The sequence below is a fragment of the Sturnira hondurensis genome, unplaced genomic scaffold, assembly GCF_014824575.4.
Source record: "Sturnira hondurensis isolate 20B ecotype Veracruz unplaced genomic scaffold, ASM1482457v3 Scaffold0019835, whole genome shotgun sequence".
In the NCBI taxonomy this organism is placed as follows: domain Eukaryota; kingdom Metazoa; phylum Chordata; class Mammalia; order Chiroptera; family Phyllostomidae; genus Sturnira; species Sturnira hondurensis.
The window spans coordinates 3,345,754-3,367,982 of record NW_028092466.1 but is presented as its reverse complement, the minus strand read 5'-3'; the positions used below and the strand labels follow the sequence as shown (position 1 = coordinate 3,367,982).

Below are 22,229 nucleotides of genomic sequence, written 5' to 3'. Positions count from 1 at the left end.
GAAGTGTAAACTGACTTGCCTGAGGCCACCCCACTAACAGGAGCCAGAACTGTGATTCAAACCCCATCCGACTGGCCCCAGAATGGGAGTCTCCATCCTTTGGTGATCTCTGTATGAGAGCAAAAATAAAAAGGCAGAGCATCGCCTTATTTGACCTTGGCTGGGAATGCACTCAATGGATCACTCAAATTTTTCACCTCTTTACACATGTCCGTGAATAATTGCAAAAGTACTGCAAGTATTGATTTGGGGGTTATACATTTTAGTGAGTAGCGAAGGATATGCTTAGTTCTCTGAATCCTTCTAGCAAATCACCAAACCTGGGGTGGTGTTGGGGACCCTGGCACAGCCTCTAAGAAGAGCCCCAGGTTTCCCCTTCCTGCAAAGGCACCAAGGAAGAGGAAAAATATTGTCATTGGGCCACAGTGGCAGGAGGTAAAGCTTCCAGTGTGACCTGCTCTTTGCAGCTGCAATTGCTTAGGCCTTTTCTTTGAGATTCTTTGGTCTCTCCTTTTTGGTTGCTTTTTTGCGTCATTCTGCAGTTCAGCTGCTACAGTTGGCTGGATGTCCTCCCCCTTGGAAGTCAAACAGGAACTGTGGTGAGCCCCAGGGGAAAGGGAGCCTGATGAGTCACCAGGCCAGCTGCCCTGGGACCTGAGGATAAATGCCCTTTTCGTTGACAATCTTTTCCACAGCTTTTCCTTTAGAAAATCCATGCCTCTTTCTTATTAGATGGCCTCTTAGACTGGACAGGGTGAAGACCAAGATACAAGTCCAGAAGAAAGGAGTCAAGGAAGCACTAGGCCAGAAGGGAGAAATTGTCCGTGTGACCCAAAGTGGGCCCGACCCAGTTCAGCATCAGAGTGCCAGCCAGCAGCAAAGCCAGAGGGTAAACCCAGTGCGCAAGTCTGATTATCGTTTCTGCAGACTCAGCAAATTCAAAGAATCTGGGTTCCTCATGTGGTCAAAGATTTAATCAACGGTCCCTACGAATGAAGTCTCTAAAAAACCCTTGAATGATGAGGTTTGGGGAGCTTCTGGGTAGGTGAACACACTGATGTGCTCTGGGAAGGTGACATACCCAGAGAGGATGTGGAAACTTACAGAGACCCCTACCCTAAGGCCTATGCTCCTCTTCCATTTGGCTTTCCCAAGATGTATCCTTTATTACAAAACTGTAATCACAAGCATAACATTTTCCCAAGTTCTGGGAGCTGTTCTGCAAATTACTGAATACAGAAGGGGTCAGACAATGGGAACCCTGTATTTGTAGCCAGTGAGGCAGGAGTGCTCAGGGAGAGTGGGACTTGCTGTCAGCACAGGAAACCAAGACGGTCTTGGGGTCTGTGCCCTTAAACCTGTGCAGTCTGACATTAACTCCAACTATGCTACTGGGAGCCAAAAAAGGGCCCACAAAGAAGCACGGTGAGGCAGGAATGGGCACTGAGTGGAGCGCTGTCTATGGAACGGCCAAGCCAGCGCGCCCTTAGCCCGCCCCGTGCAGATGCAGTCTGCAGTTGTGGCTCCGAGCCGGAACCACCAGAGTAGCTCTCTCCAGAGAGGAAGGCTTGCCCAGGCAGTGCCCAGGGTGCTGGTGTCCAGGCTAACAAATGAATCAATAGGAGGGCCTCTAGGATAGACACAGTGAAAAAAAGAAATAAAATACCCCATGAGGTATGTCTGGAAAAAAGTCCGGCCATTGTTAATATAAGGAGAATGGTTTGCCAACATCAGTGAAACCTGGCAGCCAAGGAGAGTGGACTGCAATGCACATGTGTGGACAAGGGTGACCTCACTGTACTGGTCAGTGAGGGGTGGTAGACACCGTTGAGTGAGCATGTGCACCGTGTGGCTGTCACATTCAAAACGACTGAGTGAGTAGAGCAGCGAATCTGCATCAAACTTTACACTAAGCTTGAACATTCATCCACGGAAACTATTCAGATGACTCAAAAGGCCATAGCTATGGGCAACTGGTGATTGGCAGCTTCATCATGACAATGCACCCACTCATGCAACACATCTTGTGCAGAGTTTTTTGGTGAAACATCTAATCACCCAGGTCACTCAGTCCCCCTACAGCCCAGATTTGGCACGCTGTGACTTCTGGTTTGTCCCAAAACTAAAATCACCTTTGAAAGGGAAGAGATTTCAGACTGTCAATGAGATTCAGGAACATACAACGGGGCAGCTGATGGTGACTGGGAGGACTGTGTGAGGTCCCCACATGCCTACTTTGAAGGGGACTAAGGTATCACCATCCTGTATACCATGTTCCTTGTATCTTGTATCTTCTTCAATAAATGTCTCTATTTTTCATAGTACATGGCTGGTTACCTTCTAAACAGACCTTGTCACCCCAAGATTAAAGCTGTCCTTACCTGTGTAACTCTGGGGTAAAAGTTACCACAAAGGGTCTTGAATTTGCTTGTATCTGCTTGTACCTAACCACACACCCCAAAGGGAAACCTACCTCCCAGTCTATCCTCCCCATCTACACTGAGTACATAACCAGTTCTCCCACTCAAGAAAGTTGATTGGTAAACAAACCTACCTAAATACAAAGGAACCCTATGTCAGCTGCCTACACTGTCAGCTGCCTACACTATTTAATTCATAAATATGATGTCAACGAAGAATTAGCAGATATGGAAGGAAAAGCCCACAGTATGTGTACTAGTTTGCTAGGGCTGCCATAACAAAGTACCAAGACAGGGTGGCTTGAACAACAGAGATTAATTTTCTCGCAATTCTCGAGGCCAGACATATGAGGTCAGGCGTCAGCAAGCCTGGTTCCGAGGCCCCTCTCTTTAACCTGAAGGTGACCATCTTCTCCCATGTCTCCCCTGAGTCTGTGCCCTCCTTTCCTCCTCTTATGAGGACATCAACCACACTGGCCCACCCTCATGGTCACTTTTTAGCTTAATTACCTCTTTAAAGACACTATTTCCAAATACACTCACATTCTGAAGTTTTAGAAGTAAGGACTTCAACATACAAATTTACAGGGGGCATCATTCAGCCCATAATGGAATGAAAGAGATCAACAAACCAAAACTTTATCAAGAGGACACAGAGATAATGCAAGGAGCAGAAGGAAATGTTAAAAAAATGGGAAAAGCTAAGTAGTAGAATGGCTACAACAATTTTAATAGAAATCAGTAAAACATGTTAGTAAATCTAAATAAAATTATGACTATAAAACAACATGAAAGATGAGGACTTTGAAGGAATGTTTAAAAATTCTAAACTTGATTTATTCAGTGATTTTTATTTGCTTTTCACTTTGTTATAAAAAAAGTAAGCTTAGGTATGCATGTTAAAAATAGAAGGGTGGCCATGGCCCAGGGTGGGTGGCCTAACTGAGCATCTCATTTGTGGATGGGAGAGAAGGAACTAGTTTTCCCATAAACCTGCCATTTTCTAGCTTCTGGCTCTGTATGAAGAGCCCACTTCGGCCCCTCTCGGTGCTCATGGACCACAGCCTCCAACCCCACCCCTGGAGGAGTGTGTGAAGGCCAGGCCCGGGGGCCGGTCTGCCTCGGTGTTCTCTGAGGGTCTCCAGACTTCAACGCTACTTGCCGCCGCGGTTTGTGCCTTTGTTGCCAACACCGGAGAACTCCCTGTTTTGCTTCCACACACAGCTAAACGTTGGAAGCCAATTTTTAAAAATACACGGGTGGGCAAAATGAGGTTTACGGCTGTGAGGACGTGAAACACAGAGTTTATTCTCATATTATTATTTAGTAATTATAGTTTTATTTTCCACACAAACGCCTGTAACCTGCCTTTGCCCCACCCTGTGCTTAACCCAACACTTCCATGAGCTGGGGACAGGGAGTGGCGGGACTCCTCCTCCAGCTCGGCCTACCATTTCCACCAGAAGTCTGTGCTGCGGACAAATAGAGTAGACAATGAAAAGTACTTTTAGAGCGCTTACAACGTGTGAGGCGCTATCCCAAGAGCTTCACACAGATCAGCTCATTTCTTCTTCATAACAACACTGTAAAATAGGCACGAAAATCCCCATTTTACAGACAAGAAAGTTACGACACAGAAAGGAAGTAACTTGCTGGAGGTCATGTAGCTAATACACACCAGAGGCAGTTTGGCTGTGAACTGCGACATACTGCCCCTCTGATACTCACTTATGCCATTCAAGCAACAGTTTTGGTCCTCCTCCCTCCTCAATGACATCTGTTAGTATGACTACACCTCCTAGTGGTTGGTGGGGCACGTGATTACCTCCGAACAATAAGGTGTGAATGAAACTGACACATCGCTTTTGGGCCAAAGCATCTAATTGCAGGAACAAGACCTCCTGAGCTCTATTACTCTCTGGCACAGCAACCAGTGATGTCTGAAATGGTGGTTCTTCTACCAGCCAGGGGTCTTAAGTAACTACGCCCACCACTGACCCAACCTGAGTTGGTTTTCTATTGTTGCTGTAACAAATTACCACCGTCTTAGTGGCTTAAAACACAAAGGTATTGTCTTACAGTTCTGAAGTTCAGAAGTCTGCCATGAGTTTCACAGGGCTAAAACCAGGTGTCAGCCGGGCTGGATTCCTTTCTGGAGGCAGTAGGGGAGAATTAAGGAGAATCTCCTTGCCTTTTCTACTTCTAGAGGCTGCTGGCATTCCTTGGGTTGTGGCTCCATCTTCCATCTTCAAGGCCAGCAACAGGAGACTTGAGTCCTCATATCACATCATTCCAAACTGTAACTTCTACCTCTGCCTTCCACTTTTAAGAACCTCTGTGATTACACTGGGCCCCCAGGTAATCCAGAATAAATTTCCTTAAGGAAAGCTGATTTCCCAACCTTTAATCCATCTGCAACCTGATGCCCCTGGGCCATGTAATCTAACATATTCACACGTTCCAGTACAAAGACATCTTTTTTTTTTTGCTGGGGGGGGGGGCGCGTATTCTTCTGCCTACCAATTAAATCAGAATCTCTTGGGGTGAGGCCAAAGCGTCAATATCATTTATAGCTTCCCAGACAATTTCACTGTGCTGACAAGTAGGAGAACCAGTGCCCTTGCTGAATATGTGGAGACAATATGTTTTACGTACTCTACTTTTATACTGCCTTTCGTAAGTTCACATGACAGACAAAAACCCCGCACACGCACAGAGGAACACAGTTACATATACACACATCTGCCAGCTTAGTCACAGCCAGAGACCCTTCTAATCGCATTTTAACCCATCCTTTCGCTTCCCCCTCCATCCTCCTTGGTCCTCATCTTCATTCTAGACCCGGCTACATACACGTGTGCACAGACGAATGAGGTATTTTCCATGAACTGCCAAAAGCGGCTGGTTTTCCCTGCGGTGGCCTCCCAGGGACTGCAGTTAGGCTGGCGGTTTCCAATGGGCACACTGGCTCCTCGGAAATAGGGCCGAGTCAGCCACTTTCTTTCACAGAAACTGAGGGACTCGCTGAGGATAAAAATTACACCCCTGCTAGGACAGTAATCAGCCTCTATTCCTTCTGTCACAATCAAAAAGGCCATTATATCCATAGGTGTTGTGAACAGCCCCATCTGGATTCTGGCTGTAACCTGAGTGGGTAGTGGGGAACCTGGGACACTGGAGAAGGGCCACCTTTGTTGTAAATAGCTCTATTCGCTTTACTGACCTACTGAAACATTCTCTTGGTTTTCCTTAAATGACAGAAACAATAGGCTGAGATAAAGGCCAGCCAGACCATTTTGGAATCCAGTATCAAAACCTGACTAACAAAATACAGTGTACTTTAGGACATAACCACAAAGCTGAAGGGTCAAATTAGCATCCATTTAGAAATTCAGCTTCCAGTCTTCTTATATAGAATTAAAAAGGGCCTGACCAGCACCAGTAACTGTCCTGTCCCTATGCCAGTGACCAAACCTAAGGAGGACAAGGAGTAGCTGGTAGGTGGCGCTGCCAGTGCTGGGAGACCTCCCGTTCAAGGTAAACTGCAGGGGTGCCCACTGCTGGGCACAGACCACCCAGGTGCTGTTCCAGAACCAAGAGCCGCGGGGCTGGTTTACTGGGAAACCCCCTGGAGTTCATGCTCCAGAGGACAGGGCCTTCCGAAAAGAACACAAACAAGAAAACGAACAGGCCTGACTTGACCAGAGTAGCTGAGACCCCACCGTGGCACTGGCCTCACCTCCAGAGCAGCACAGGGCTGAACCACAGGGGCGCAGTGCTGGTGGGCAAGGCTTCACGACTCTCTGCTGGTGTGCGCCAGTCCTCGTCACTCTTTTTCATGTCCCAAGATCCCAAACTTGGCCAATCCTCTTTATGTCTCTGTCAATCTTTGAGACTTTCCTTGCTTTCTGACAGAAACTGTGGTGAGAAGGAAGACTACATGTCCGCACAGTGTCAATGCTGGGATCAAGGGGACTGTGTGCTCTTTGAAGAGGCTAGAAAATAACGACTGTGCTCCCTGAAGGACACAAAGTGACCAACGACCTCACACACCTATCAGTGAACTACCATCACAAAGGTCGGTCAGAGCCCTTCAGCTGACTTTTCATGTTGGAAGCTCAGAAAAGCAATGTGGTAGGCTGAATAATATACACCGACATCCTGATCCCTGGAATCAGTGAATGCTACCTTATATAGCAAGGGGACTTTGCAGATGTGTTAATAAATTAAGGATAAAAAAGGGGACGGGAGTAAGACATAAAATTACAGCTATAAAAACAGGGATGTTTTTATAGTCACAGGGATGTAAAGTACAGCAAAGAAATACTGTAATAGTTGTGCAGGGTAACAGGTGGGTCCTAGACTTACCGGGTGGTAGGGGTGATCTGTCCATAAGGTATATAAATATCTAATCACTATGTTGTACATCTGAAACTAATAGAATATTGTATGCCAACTGTAATTTAAAATTTTTTAATCATAATTAAAGATATGACATAGGTTATCCTGGGTTATGCGGTTGGGGACTAAATGTAATTACCAGTGTCCTTATAAAAGGGAGGCAGAGAGAAATGTGACGCAGAAGGCGATGTGACAACTGAACAAGATGCTATGGCGCTGGCTTCACAGATGAAGGACGGGGCCACAGGCAAGGGGTGCGGGAATGAGGCTCTAGAAGCTAGAAAAAGCCAGGATATGAATTCTCCCCGCCTTGGAGTAGACACCTTGATCTTAGTCCAGTGAAACTGATTTCAGACTTCTGATCTTGAGAACCGTAAGGGAGTGTGTGTGGTTTTAAGCCACTAAGTTTGTGATAATTTGTTAGAATAGCAATAGGAAACTAACTCAGGTTTGGCCTGGGCTTAGGGAGGTTTAAAAGCTCCCTATGTGATTCTAATACACAGCCATATGGTAACTATGGGACTAGAGAGAAGACAAGATAAGGACATGCTGGCGTGATTGCTTGCTTACGTGGGGGAAAGTATATGGTAATGTCATGTGGGAAGTTAGCAGGTCACCTCACCACAGAAGGAACCATCAACTGGTAAGCATGTCCCACAGGTGACCGTACAGTGGCTTGTGGAAGCACATCACAGGGTGGGCATGCTTCACCAGCATGGCGCTGTCTCTCCTTTGGCCCGCTGCGTAGGCCAGATTTCCTTGGGATGAAGAACAATTGCACATATGACAGGCAGATTTTCTTCAGAGCTAACATTCTTATCAAGACTGTCTTTCAAGGAAGAAGCTGGCCATAACTGAATTATATGCAAATACATGAATTAGCATCAACAGGCAAAGGACTAAACTGCCTTCCTCTCTATGCTTAAACTAGTCAAACCCACTATTAGGACTTGAGACATGAAGAGCTTCTCCGCTTGCTTTTTCAAAAATTATTTTATTGTTGTTCAATTACAGTTGTCTGTGTTTACAAGCCACCACTCCTCCGACCCTGGCCAAACCCTCTCCATTTGTTTTATTAATCCATTTGCTTATAATAGATGATAGGTGGAATCTATTTATTTATTTGTGAATGATACAGAAATGGAAGAGTAAGTACTGCGGGAACAAATCTCACTCCTCACAGAGGTCAGGAAAGGCCCGCCTGCACCGACGGGGCGGCCCACCCTCCAGAGCAAGGTCTGCCCACTCCGGGCGGCCACGCTCACTCCCGCAGGGCACCTTCACTTGAAAGCCATTCCTTCACGAGCCCCCTCGGTACTATCACCAAAAGCTAAAACTGCACAACATCTTCCTTTTTATTTTCTTCCCCTACTTTGTCTTCCTCAGAGAGGAAGCCAGTGCAGTAGAAAAGGTGGTAACATGAGACTCAGAAGACCTCACTTGGAGTTTCAGTTCCGTCACGTGTAGGTGATGTGATATTAGGAGGCCCCTCAGCCACTCTGAGCCTTGCCTCTAAGAAACAGAGATAATATTGCCTTCATGGTGTTGATTAAATTGAATGACATACATGCAAGTGCTTAGCACGTAGTAGGAGCTTCACAGAAACTCACCTGTCACACCACTGCTGAAGCTTCTCACATATCATCTTTGGTCACCCCTCCTGAGCTCAGAGCTCAGCACCACGTCTCCCACCATCTACTCAAGTCTTCGACTCGGCTCCCTCACTGGACGTGTCTAAACTGGATTTACACTCTCCACACACCAACCGGTGACCCTCCCAATCGCCTGGCTGTGCCCATCACAGTCCCCACCTTCCTCTGCCTTCCTCCATTCCTACTGCTGCACAAGAGCTTGTCAGATACGCTCTCCAGTTAAAGCTCTGTCTCTCCCAAGCCGTCCTGCTTATGGACTGAAAATCAGTCTTTCTTCAAGCAGATTCATCACATCATGCCCTGAATAAACTTTCTCGCCCTGCAGCCCTGTATCTGTGACGGAAGAAGAGCCAGCTCCGCTGGGCGTGCAGGTGACAGAGTCCCCATAGTCTCTGTGGGCCTCATGTCATGTACAACAAACGCTCTGAGCAATTTCACCACATTCCACAGAAAGAAAAGCTCTTTGAATAAGTGCATCATAAAACACAGTATTTTCAAAGTAGCTCCAGAGACCTGGAAAATTTTAAATCAAATTTCTTTACATAGTATTTAGTAACCACAATCTGAATCTGCCACAAACCACACTCGATTGCATCAAATATAATAATCCAGATATTAAACCACTTTTCATGTTCTGTAACATTAAAATAATTTAACAAACACTCAAGCCTTCAGTATTCACACTAAAAGGCAAATCTGGTCAATCTCAGACATGCTCCTACCATTTTGTTCATCCAGCTCATTGCCAATCTCTCGTCCCATTTGCTTTTGGCGACTGATGATCGAAGAAAGGGCATCGAGGCCTGCGTCCTGTTCTGAAAGAAAGAGTGAAACGGCCAACTGAGAACCAAAGGGAAACAACGTAAAGCCCAGCAATATACTCAGGCATGGAACACAATTCAACACATGATAAAAGAAACATTTTAAATCTGTCCTAATAAGAGAGAAAACAATTAACATTATTGGAACAAAACAGAGGAAAAAATTAAGTATCTACCTCAATCCTTAACCTGATTCCCAGATGAATTAAAATTTCAAATATTAAAAATGAATATGAGATTTGACTATATAAACATTTAAACTTTCAAATACTTAATACATAAAGAGCATGCACAAATCAATAAGAAAGACTTAAACTCCCAATTTATAATATGGGCAAAGGACACAGACAGGAAATGAAAATGAAAGAGAATGCTCATACCCAGGTTAAGTAAAGCGTGGTGCTCCCAAGTTCTGTGTCACAGGGGGACAGTTAAGACACCTTTCTAGAAGAGTGAACTGTGCCTGTCTTTCATCTATCAATTCTGTGTCTAGGAATGTATGTAAGAAAACAGTCAGGTAGTATGCAAGACGTATATACTCTGACATTCCTCGAAACATTACTTCCTGTGCTAGCTATCAGTTTATTGCTTCTCAGCTCCAAACTGACCCCTTTGTGCTGGTCAGTGAGAATGGACCTGGATCCTTCCAGTATCTTCTCCTTTGCCAACTCTGTCAGGTGCGGGACGGTGGAGACATCACAAGAGGAAAAGGTGTTGCTTCCTGCCTCCGGCCTGCTGCCCTGACAGGTGGCTGCGGAGCATGCGGTGTCCACAGTGTGAGAGGCCAGCAGCCGGAGGCCGGCAGCTCCTGCCAGTGCTCCTCTCCCTCCCTTTGGGCAATTCCGTAACAGAGTGCCTTCAGTTCAACTCTTGCCCATGAAGAGTATTCCCTGGCACCCTAGAGAACAGATTCTAGCAAATTCCACCAGCTTGGCTGCACACAACAGTCACTTCTCTGAAATCCTTACTCTAATTCCCTATTATACTCAATAATTCTATATATTAAAGTTTCTCTGTTCAACTTTCTTTCTCCTAATTGGACCCATACTGATACATTCATAATAGTGAAAAATTGGGAACTATCCAAATCACCAAATACAATGATTTGTTTAAAAATATAATAAAGTCATATAATAAAACACTATATAGCCATTAAACGTAATATTGTCCATGTATATTTTGATGTTGAAAAAACTCCACAATATGTTATTAAGTAAAAAAAACAGGACATAAAACAATAAATAGTAAAATACCATTTTTAAAAGTATTGCTTTTCTAGATTTTGAAAATTTAAAGAGAAAAGAACTCAAATTACTCAAAGTCTTTTCTTTAAAATCTGATATTGGTTTGTTCTTTGTTTCTTTAACTAGGTAGTCTCGGGAATTTCTCTGTAAGAAATTTTTCCTTTGCTTCCAGGTGCATCTGGAAGAACATCCTGAGGCTGAATTGAAGGACTTTCTACCCAAGCAGTATGTCAGATGAGGTTAACTTGCCAATTGTGGCTTCATTTGTTGACAGGATTTTTAAAATGACTAATTCACATAAAGGCTTATCTACAAAAGCAGAAATCACAAAGGTCTTCTTATCCAAGATCATGTTAACATTTACTTATATTTTTTCCTAATCTTTTTATGAAAGTAAGTCATTACACTTAACTCATTAATTCATCTGGAATTTATTTAAACTAATGGTGTGAGGTAAGGACCCCTTGGTGACATTTTTTGACACTATGTATTTTTTAAACTATACAAATGACCTGCTTTCTCCAGGGATTGTTCTAAGGGACCATTTTACAGCAAAATCTCTTTATAATGAGGTCCTTTTGGTCTTTAGTATCAACCTCTTGGAACGCCTCCAAGATAAATCTTTCATCAACCTAGTACTGCTATAGGATGACCAATATTATAGTAAAATTCCAAATGCATCCCCAAAATAACCTGTACATATAGGACTGAGGGTCAAGTGTCTATGAATTACAAGGTAAAGTGATTTAAAGGAGGAAAGGCGATTCCTCTACAGTTTCCAATTAGGAAAAGAATTATTAAAGTTATGGAGCTGCTTTACCTGGGAGCAACATAGGCTAGGAATGAAAAATGCTTACACTGTAGTCTTTTCTCTGGACCTTGCTTCACAGCATGGTTTAAACTACCTAAAAGTTGTGTCTAATGCGAAACAGAAAGAGGGCTCAAAATTCTGCTCCACTCAGATCATTTCTAGAAGAACTCAGAAGCTCCTCGCTCTGTTTAAGTGCCACAACAAATTTTTATTCCACAGTCGGGAGACACAGGCAGTTGAGAGAACTGAGATCCTGAGCAATAATGACACTGAAGACCAGAGTGTCTCCAAGTTCTAAAGCAGTGCTTCAAGGGCAGGTGGTACGGCCGTCTTAGAGACAGCAAACAAACAGAATGCTGCCACTTGCACAGATATAAACAAGGAAGAACCTTGCAGACAGTCATACAGAACCACGCAAAACTATGATGTCATAACTAATAGCTTACTACTGTAACCTGCCCTACCCTATCACATATCCCAAGTCATTATATCACAATAGAGCATCTGCAACATACCACGCTCTGTTAATCATTCTTCAATTTTATAATGATATTTTTTAAAATATTTTATTTATTTATTTTTAGAGAGAGGGGATGGGAAGGAGAAAGAGTGGGAAAGATCATCAATGTATGGTTGCCTCTCATGTGTCCCCTACTGGGGACCTGGCCTGCCACCCAGGCATGTGCCCTGACTGGGAATTGAACCGGTGACCCTTTGCTTCACAGGCCATGCTCAATCCACTGAGCTACACCAACCAGGGCCATAATGATGTTAATTTTAAAAAAATGGATGACTGTTGTGATATGGAGAATAATGGCCTCCTAAAGATGTCCACTTCCTAGTCTCTGGAACCTGGGAATATACTACCTTACTTAGCAAAAGGAACATTGCAGTTGTGATTAAGATTAAGGCATTTGAAATGGGAAGATTGTTCTGGATTATCCAGTGGACACAAGGTAATCACGAGCCCTTAAAACAGAGAACCTTTCCCAGTTGCGGTCACAGGGAGGCATGAAGAAGGATGTGAAGGATACAAGCATCTGGCTTCAAAGAAGGGAGAAGGGAACCGAGTCCAGGATGTTGGTGGCCTCTAGAAGCTGGAAAAGGCGAGCAGATGACCTCTCCTCTGGAGCTCCCATCACCCTGCCCACACCTTGGTCCTGGCCCAATGAGACCCGGAGTGAACTTCTGACCCACAGATTGTTCGATAACAAATTTGTATTTAAGTGACTAACTTATTATGACAAGCTAGAAAACTAATACAATCATTTTTTGAAAATCACTTTGAAATAATTAGGTGTTTGGAGCCTTTCTATCTTTAGATGTTCAGAAAAACCATCTTCTAAGCAAATACCATGTAATTGTGGGAGGCCTATCTGGTGACTACGGATGAAAAAGAAAGGGACAGTCATCATACTGTATTCTCACCAAAAATAACAAACTTGATTTTGATCAAGCCACTAAATCTAACTACCAATTTACAGAAAATATGTGGGGCAGAGGAATATTTTAATATATGGGCAAATGAATAGCAAGATCTAGATGACGGGAAACTAAATAGCAAATGACCCAGTTTCTTCAACCAAGAAATTGCAAAGAAAAAAAAAGAAAGGGCTGGCAAAGGAACCTATCTATTAAAGAAACTGAAGGGACATCAATTAGTTGCAATGTACAGACTATATTCAGATCCTGGGCTGAACAACCTAAAAAAACCCCACAAAAGCAAACATCATAGGAAAATCAGGAATCTGAACGCTGGATGTTTGATTATATTAAGGAATTGTTAACTTGTTAAGGGTGAAAATGACATTGGGATTATATATTTTTAAATCAGTTCTTATCTTTTAAAAACACTTCAGAAATATATTCTGGAATATTCACCAATGAAAGGATATAACATCTGAAATTTGCTTCGAAACTAACCCATGGGCCGGGTAGGTGGGTAGGCACACAGACAGAATATGACAGGTCGTGAGGTGACAACTGCTGAAGCAAGTCCTGGGTCAAATGAAAGCACTACCTTACTCTCTCTACTGTTGTATGTCTGAAGTTTTCCATATCAAAATACTATCTACATTTTAACAAGTCAAACAGAGGGACAGCTCTAAGAGCTGCAGCCTCAGGCCCCGGCTAAGCGTGTGACACGGGCCCTCCGGGCTGGGTCTGTGGCTTCTTTTCCTGTGTCTCTGCCCCGGTTCAGAGCCCAACTACTGGCACTGAGCAAGCACTTAACAAATGATGTTTAAACCAAGGAATAACCAAAAGGACTTCTAGGTTTGTACGGTCTCTGCTAGAAATGTAGTCTCTGCCAGACACGTGAAAGAGCTTCCAGTCAATACAGGACAGCCTTCTGAGTTCAGGTAGCAGAGCAGCAGTAGGGGTTACAAGGCCCGGTGCCCAGAGAGGAGCAATGGAAAATCTCCCATTTAACATGCAGAAGGAGCTCTCTCTAGGAAAGGAGAAGTAAGGAACAAATGAGGAAAAGTGAATCACTTTATCCACAATGGAAAGGCCCTTAGGGTAAGGTCAGAAGAGTAGATGGTTTTATTGTTTTGAGGTCTCCGTGAAGAACTCCTGGTCTGCGGGCAGTCGTAAGAAAGGTCCTCTTCCGAACACGTTGTCTGTGCGGTTGGGACTGCAAGCATGCAAAGACCAGCTACTGAGATGTGCCTGTGCCAAACAGGGTGTGGCTCCCCACCTCCCCACCACCGTTTCACGTGGAAATATTTAGGGGGCTAAGCTCACTGAAATCGAGAACATGCAACTTTCTGCTAGAATCTAGGGAAAAAGTCTATAAAATAACAGTTAAGAATAGATGGGGCTAATTAAGAAACCGTATCAAAAAACCTGAGCACCTTCCCCAAAGTCTGCTGTCACCTCAGACACGAGGGTCTGTACTAATCAAAAGGCTGCCTTCCTTTGCTCCACCTCAGGAGTTTCTGAGGCTCTCTGGTTATAGCCATCACCTCGCCCATCTTATGCCTAATGTCCATGTGTGCCTCAAATTTCAGCGTCAGTAGCACAGGAGCCAAGATTGGCTAACTGGTTGTAACTAGGCCTCACTTCTAAGTTGGGAAAGGAAGGTATTCACTGCTTCGAGTCTATGTTCTACCAGTAACTGTTATTTTAGGGTGATTTTTGAAGTGTTTGTAAGGTTGACTAAGGCACAGAAAGGCTAACAGAGTCCATGAGCAAAGGGAAGTTGGAAAAGACCCTTCATGCTTCTTTCTTTTTACCCAGTGCAGGACCAGACGATGAAGCAAAGCCATGGCAACCGCAGCCCATCACCAAGACTCTCGAGGCAGAGAAAAGGCTAATAAGATTTTGTGCCAAGATTTACTTCCATTTTTGTGTTTATCTTTGAGAATCAACTTGCTAGGAAAGCAAACCATTTCAAAGGCAAAAGTAGAAAAACAAATGGACCTACAATATGTGCTGCTAGTCTCCTCCACGCCTTCATCTCCCCACCCTCCAACAAACCCCAAAGACTAGGAGGCTTGCAAAGGGCAGGCATTTCAACAAAGATGGTCTCTATTTGAAAGACTCACCGACAAAACCTGGCAGGGGGTACACTCTGGCACCCAACGACAGCAGTCTCTGAGTGCAGCACCTTTTCGGTGACACGGATCCATTTCCTAACTGAAAACAGCTTTTTCTAGTAAAAAGCAGCCATGACAGAAAATTCATTAGTATTATCTAGCAAGAAATGCTTTTCAGAAACCACAGATCTGACCAATAAAGCACTGCAAATGAATGGTTGTTCTTCGTTCTACGTGTAAAGCTGCATTGCTCTGAATTTTTCACTTTGCTTCAAACATGATAACAGGACAGGTGTGTAGAAATGAAGGTGTAAGAGAGGCACAGTGTCTCATTTACCGGATATTTTCACAATAGAATTAGTCTCTGCTTCTGGCAAGATGAACAGACAGACTAAATTTACTTCTAGCTAGAAATGAAACACATACCCTCGGCCGCACACACACAACCTCAGGCAAAATATACAAAACAACAGTTTCAAGACTCAGACCTCAGGAAGTGAAGGACAGTGACCCCTGGGAGCTCGGAAACAAATGAGAGGAGCTCTGTGACTGCCCCCAGAGCAATGCCTGGAGGGCGCTGCCCACTGTGGTGTTGGGACAGAGGGACCCAGGTGGAGCTGGCCATCTCCTAGTTGAGAAGAACTCAAACAGGCCAAAGGGGCCTAGAGTATTCAGGGCCCAGGACCAGAGAGGGGAGAGCTGCACAGAGGGGAAAACGGAGGTTTGCACAGGGTCCGCCTTGAGGCTTCAGCTGAGTGTGGGTCAGAGCATTTACGTGAAGAAACTAACCAGGGCTGGGGAAAGAACCACCTGAAAGGGACCTCTGAGCTCAGACAGGGTTGGACCCAGTTCCTATTCCCACTGACCAGGTCTCCTCACAGTTCACAAGGCAGAGGACAGGCATACCTCGTCTTATTGCACTTTGCTTTATTGCACTTTACAGATGCTGTGTTTTTTACAAATTGAAGGCAAGACCCTCCATCAGCAAAAAAATGACAACTCACTCTATTGCAATACTCACTTTGTCGCAGTGGTCTGGAAGCAAACGTGCAATACCCCCGAGGTATTTCTGTGCTCAGAGTGGTTTGGCTCAGTAGTAGGGTAAAATACTACTGGACTGGCGTCAGCAAACATTTTTCTATAAAGGGCCCGATACTAAATATTTTAGGCTTTGTGGTTCATACGGTCTCAAGACCAACTGCTAACCCCTGGGGCTGTAGCAAGAAAGCATCCACAGATGCAATAAATGAGCATGGCTTGGCTCCTATAATAGTTATAGACACCGAACTTGGAATTTCATACAATCTTTGCAGTCACAAAATAGTCTTCTTTTGACTATTTTAGAGCCACTTTGAAATGTAAAGAACATTTTTAGTTGACATACCATACAGAAACAGGTAGCAGCCCAGATGCAGCCACTGACCATGAGCTTGCTGACCCCTGTCGTTGGGTAAACACGGCTCTGGTCCACATTATAAAGCAGACCCAAATAACTGCATCCCAGGAAAAAAATCTCAAGAATGTTTCTAGAAATACAAAAATATCTATTACCAAACAAAGACAAATCTATAATACCTGGCTTCCAAATGAATGCTTCTGCTCTAAGATCAGAAACAAGGCAAGGACATCTGTTCTCAACATTTCTATTCAACTCAACACTGTATTGGAAGCAAGGGCAACAAAGCAAAAATAAATAAATAAATAAATGGCACCCAGACTGAAACGAAGACATAAAACTATATCAATTTCAGAAATAGAGAGTGTCAGAGTGAATTAAAACACATGACCCAAATATATGTTGTTGACAATAATCCCACTTTAAATATAAAAGCACATATAGATTAAAAGTAAGCAGCGCACTGGCCAAGTATCTCAGTTGGCTGGAGCATCCTCTCGTACACCAAAAAAAAGGTTTTGGGTTCAATTCCTGGTCAGGGCATACACCTAGGTTGCAGGTTCGATCTCCAGTCAGGGCGCATAAGGGAGGCAACCAATCAATGTTTCTCTCTCACATAAATGTTTCCCTCCCTCTCTCTTTAAAATCAGTGAACATATCCTTGGGTAAGGATTAAAAACAAAGTAAATAGATGGAGAAAGATATATCATGCTAACACTAATCAAAAGAAAGCAGAATTAGCTATATTAATTTCAGGCAGAGCTGACTTCACAGCAAATAAAGTTATCGAGCATTAAGAGGTGCAGAATATAATTATAAGGGGGGGTCAGTGCTCCAAAAAGATGTGCTACTTAATATGTATGTGCCTAATAACAGAGCATCAAATTACAGGAGACAACTAGTGATAGACCTGCCAGGAGAAATAAATGAATCCACAATCTACTTGGAAACCTCAACACCCTCCATTAGATCCAGCTGGTAGAAAATCAGTAAAAATATAAACTCAACAAGATAAAACACCTCTTCACAAATTTAAAATAGAAATCATAAAATGTTTGCCCTCAGACTATAATGGAATTAAACTAGAAAATAGTAACAATAAAATAAATGGAAAACAGCAAAATACATAAAGATTAAACAGCACACTTTTAAATAACGTAAGGTGAAAGAAGAAATTTCAAAAGAAATTTTTAAATATTTTGAACTAATGAAAACACAACTTATCACAATTTATAAGATGCAGCAAAAGCAATGTATAGAGGAAAATTTATAGCACTGACAGCATATATTAGAAAAGAAGAAAGATCCAAGATCAATAATCTAAGCTTCCAACTCAAGAAACTGGAAAAAGAGCAAATTAAATACAAAATAAGCAAAAGACAAAAAACAAGAATTAGGGAAGAAATTTAAAAAATTAAAAACAAAAAATAAAAAAACTCTACTTTGAAAAGATAATAATAATAATCAATAAGCCTCTGACCAGGATAACTAAGAAAAAAAGAGAGCATACAAATTAATAATAGAAATAAGAGAGGAAACTTCACTATGATCTCAGAGATATTAAAAGGATAATAAAGAAATAGTATGAACAACTCTATGCCACCACTTTAATAACCCAGATGAAATGGACCAATTTCTCAAAAGACAAAAGCTGCCAAAACTTATACAGGAAGAAACAGACAATCTGAATAGACTTATATCTAAAGAAACTGAATTAACAATTAATAACCACTCCAAATAGAAACCACCAGGCCCGGATGGGTTCACTGTTGAAGTCTACCAGATACTTAAAGAAGAAATCATAACACTCTCCTACAATCTCTTTCCAAGAAAAGAAGCAGAGAAAATACTTCCCAGCTCATTTTATGAGGCTACCATCATCCTGACACCAAAACTAGACAAAGGCATCATAAGAAAAAACAAAAACAAAGAACTACAGACCACCATCACTCACAAACACAGATTTAAAAAATCCTATAAAAATATTAGCAAATGAAATCCAACAACTATAAAAAAATCATACACCTTAATCAAGTGGGATTTATCCCAGATATATAAGGCTGGTTCGACATTCAACAACCAATTAAAGCAATTCATTACAATTTGTAGAAAAGACTATCTTTGCTCCTTTGTCCTACCTTAGCTCTGTCGTCAAAGATCAGTTGATTATATTTATATGGATCTATTTTGGGACTCTCTATTCTGGTCCACTGATCTATTGGTGTATTTTTTCACCAGTACTCAAATTTTCTTTACTTTTAATTTTCTGTAGTTTGAAAACGATATACCTAGGTGTGGCTGGGCTTTGTTTTGTTTTTTAAATGTATCCTACTTGGTGCTCTCTGAGCTTCCTGGGTCTGTTGTTTAGTGTCTGACATTAATATGGGGTAATCCCCAGTCATTACTTCAAATATTTCTTCTATTCCTTTCTTTCTTTTTTCTACTTATGGTATTTGCATTAGATATATAACTTTGGTAGTTGTCCCACAGTCCTTGAATATTTTGTTCTCTCCGTTCTCTTTGCATCTCACTTTTTGAGGTTTCTATTGAGATATCCCAAGCTTAAAGATTCTTTCCTCACCTGTGTCCAGTCTGCTAACAAGCCCATCTTTGTGTTACTGTTTTTTATCTCTACGCTTCTTTTTGGTTCTTTAAGATTTTCATCTCTCTGCTTATATTGCCCATCTGTTCTTCAGTGCTGTCTAGTTTATCCATTTGAGTCCTTAGCATATTGATCATAGTTGTCTGAGGTTTTTTTTTTTTAGTTTATTGATTTTAGAGAGAGGAAGGAGAGAAAAGGTGGGGGAGAGAGAGAGAGAGAGAGAGAGAGGAGAGACATTGATTCACTGTTCCACCCATTTACACATTTACTGGTTGATTCCTACATGTGCCCTGACCGGACTTCGAACCCATGACCTTGGTATATTGGGATGACCCTCCAACCACCTGAGCTAGACTGAGTCAGGGCCAATAATAGTTGTTTTAAATTCCTGGTCTGATAATTCCAACATTTCTGCCATGTCTGTTTCTGATGCTTGCTCTGTCTCTTCAAACTATAGGAGTTTTTTGCCTTTTGGTAGGCCTTCTTTTTTTTCCTCTTAATACAAGTAAAAGGAACTGCTATAAACAGGCCTTTAGTAAAAATATGGTGGTAATATGATTTTACTTATGAAATCTAGTGAGCAAAATAAACACGCAAAATAGAAACAGACTCACAGATACAGAAAACAGACTGATACAGGGGAGAGGGGTTGGGGGCTGGGTGAAAATGGTGAAGGAATTAAGCAGTACAGATTGGTAGCTGCAGAAGAGCCACAGACATGCAAATTGCAACATGAAGGAGACAGTCACTACTGCTGAGGTAATTGGGTGTGGAGCCAGGCAGTGGGGGATCACTCTGGAGAGTGCATGGTCTCCCGGCCACTTTGCTGTACATCCGGAACTGGTGTGGATTGGTACTGAATGTAAACAGTGGTTGAAAAAGAAAAAATAATTTAATATGTTGGTAAGGTGTGATGAGAGCATTACAGTCCTGTGATTATATCTCTGTTGGTGAGCCTATGCTGCTGGACTGTGAACTTTCCAACTGAATCACAGTTTCTTTCTCCCCTTGCCCTAGGTGGGACAGACAGCTGGTAGGCTGGGGTTGGGCATTTCCTTTCTCCCAGGTCAGTTAGGCTCTGGTAATTCCCCAGCACGTTAGGTTCCAGTGAACCAGTTTCTCCTGAGGGCAGACCTTGTTAAGGAGAACAGAGTGCTCTGTTGTATTCCAAAATGGTTCCTTCCCCTCCACCCCTTCCAGAAAGAATAAGAGATTTTTCTCTGATATTTGTGTGAGAACCTGGTTGAGCTTCTGGAATTAAATCTCACTAAACTGTGAGGACCCCTCCATAAGTGGATCCCACTGAAGTTTTTAACTTTCAGACAGGTCCATAGTAAGCCTCCAGCCATTGTTCACGTACAGAACTGGTTCTTGTGCTGGTTTCTGCCTGGGAGGTTTTGCTCCCAAGTAAGCCAAGACTCCCTGTATTTGCCTGTCTGTTTTCTCCAGTCTTGCAAGAAGCAACCTGCTCTGTGCCCTCCCCTCTCACTAACAGATCCAAGAAGAGTTGTGGATTTTTCTGTTGGTTCAGTTGGTTGTTAGGATGTAAGGACCACGTTCTAGGTCCTTACATGCAGAACAAGGAAATTGGAAGTCTGGCAAAGACTTTTTAGATACTACTCCAAAAGCATTGAAACAGATCATTGATAAGCTGGTCTTCATTAAAATGTAAAACTTCTGCTCTGTGACTTGTGCTTTGTGGTAAGAGTGAGGACCTACTGTTGAAAATAAGCAGTACAAAGGCCAAAGGCCGAAACTTAACTTTAATCTATCTCATAGATTGTGCTGGAAACAATCAGCATAGGCCTACATGAGACTGCACACAAAGGCTTTGTTGAATGAATGAATAACTACATCCAGCTCAAGACTGAATGCAGATGACATTTCTTGGATTGCCACCAGGGGGCAGCTAATTCAGATAATGTTCTCCACCAGCACCCATCTGTGGCCCTGGCCATCAAGGTGTGCTCACAAGTCCTAAGCAAATGACCTGCTTTCTTCACTTCCATCTATTTTATTAAATAAATGATACACCCCTCAAAAGAATATGGAACACTTCACGAATCTGCATGACAGTGAAAGACACTGTCAAGAAAATGAGTCTTGACTGGTGTGGTTCAGTGAGTTGGGTGTCGTCCACAAACCAAAAGGTGCCCATGCCTGGGTTGCAGGCTGGGTCTTCATTTGAGGGCATGTGAGGGGCAACTAACTGATGTTTCTTTCCCTCTCTTCTCCTCTCTCTAAAAGTAAATACATAAAATCTTTAACAAAAGAAAAATTAGAAGACAAGCCATAGAATGAGAGCAAATATTTGCAAAAGACATATCTGATAAAGGTCAGTTTTCCAAAACACATAAGAATTCTTAATGGGCCTAAGACCTTAACAGACACCTCAGCAAAAAGAAATGTACAGATGACAAATAAGGATATAAAACAATGCTTCACATACGTAATTAGAGGAACGCAAATGAAAACAATGAGCCACCACTACACATCTATTAGAACAGCAAAATCTGAAACCGAGAACATGAAATGCTGGAGAGGAGGCAGAGCAAAAGGAACTCTCATTTGTTGCTGGTGGGAAAGCAAAATGGGACAGCCACTCTGGAAGACAGTTTGGTGGCTTCTTATAAAAGCAAATATACCCTTACCATACAATACAGCAATCATACACCTTGGGTATTTACCCAAAGAGTTGGCAACTTATATGCACACAAAACCCTGCATGCAGATATATATAGCAGCTTTATTCATAATTGCCAAAACTGGGAATCAACTGGCAGGTACTTCAGCAGATGAATAAATAAACTTAGTATTTCCAGAATTATTCAGTGCTAAGAAGAAATGATCTATCCTAATACTGACTGAAAAAAGCCAATCTGAAAAGCTATATACTGTATGATTCCAACTATATGAGATTCTGGAGAGGCAAAACATAGAGACAATAAAAAGATCAGAGATCACAAAGGATTGATGGGGGAGGGAAGGATAATAAGCAAGCAGGGCACAGAGGATTTTTAGGGCACTGGAAATACTCTGTATGTTACTCTAATAGTGGATGTGTGTCATTTATATATTTACCCAAACCCACTGAACATACAGCACGAAGAGTGAGCCTTAAGATGCACTACAGACCTTGGGGGACTGACTATGATGGGTCAGTGTAGGTTCACTAGGTGCAGCAGACATCCCATTCTGGGGGTGTGAGTAACGGGAGAAGACTGCACACACGGAACTACGTACCTTCCTCTACAGTTTGCTGTGTTCCTAAGACTGCTCTAAAAAACTGTCTTAAAAATGTAAAGCTGTCTTTATTTACAGAAAATATAATCACTTGTATAAA

The 22,229-nt window shown here is 42.6% G+C and overlaps 1 protein-coding gene across 1 annotated transcript in view; it reads right to left on the bottom strand.

Moving 5' to 3' along the window:
* The window catches only part of STX8 (syntaxin 8), a 250,258-nt gene that overhangs the window by 170,247 nt on the left and 57,782 nt on the right, over positions 1 to 22,229 (bottom strand). Inside the window, exon 6 of the mRNA XM_037028102.1 lies at positions 9,196 to 9,288. Coding sequence (XP_036883997.1) covers positions 9,196 to 9,288 — 93 coding nt within the window. The remainder of the gene's footprint in view (positions 1 to 9,195; positions 9,289 to 22,229) is intronic.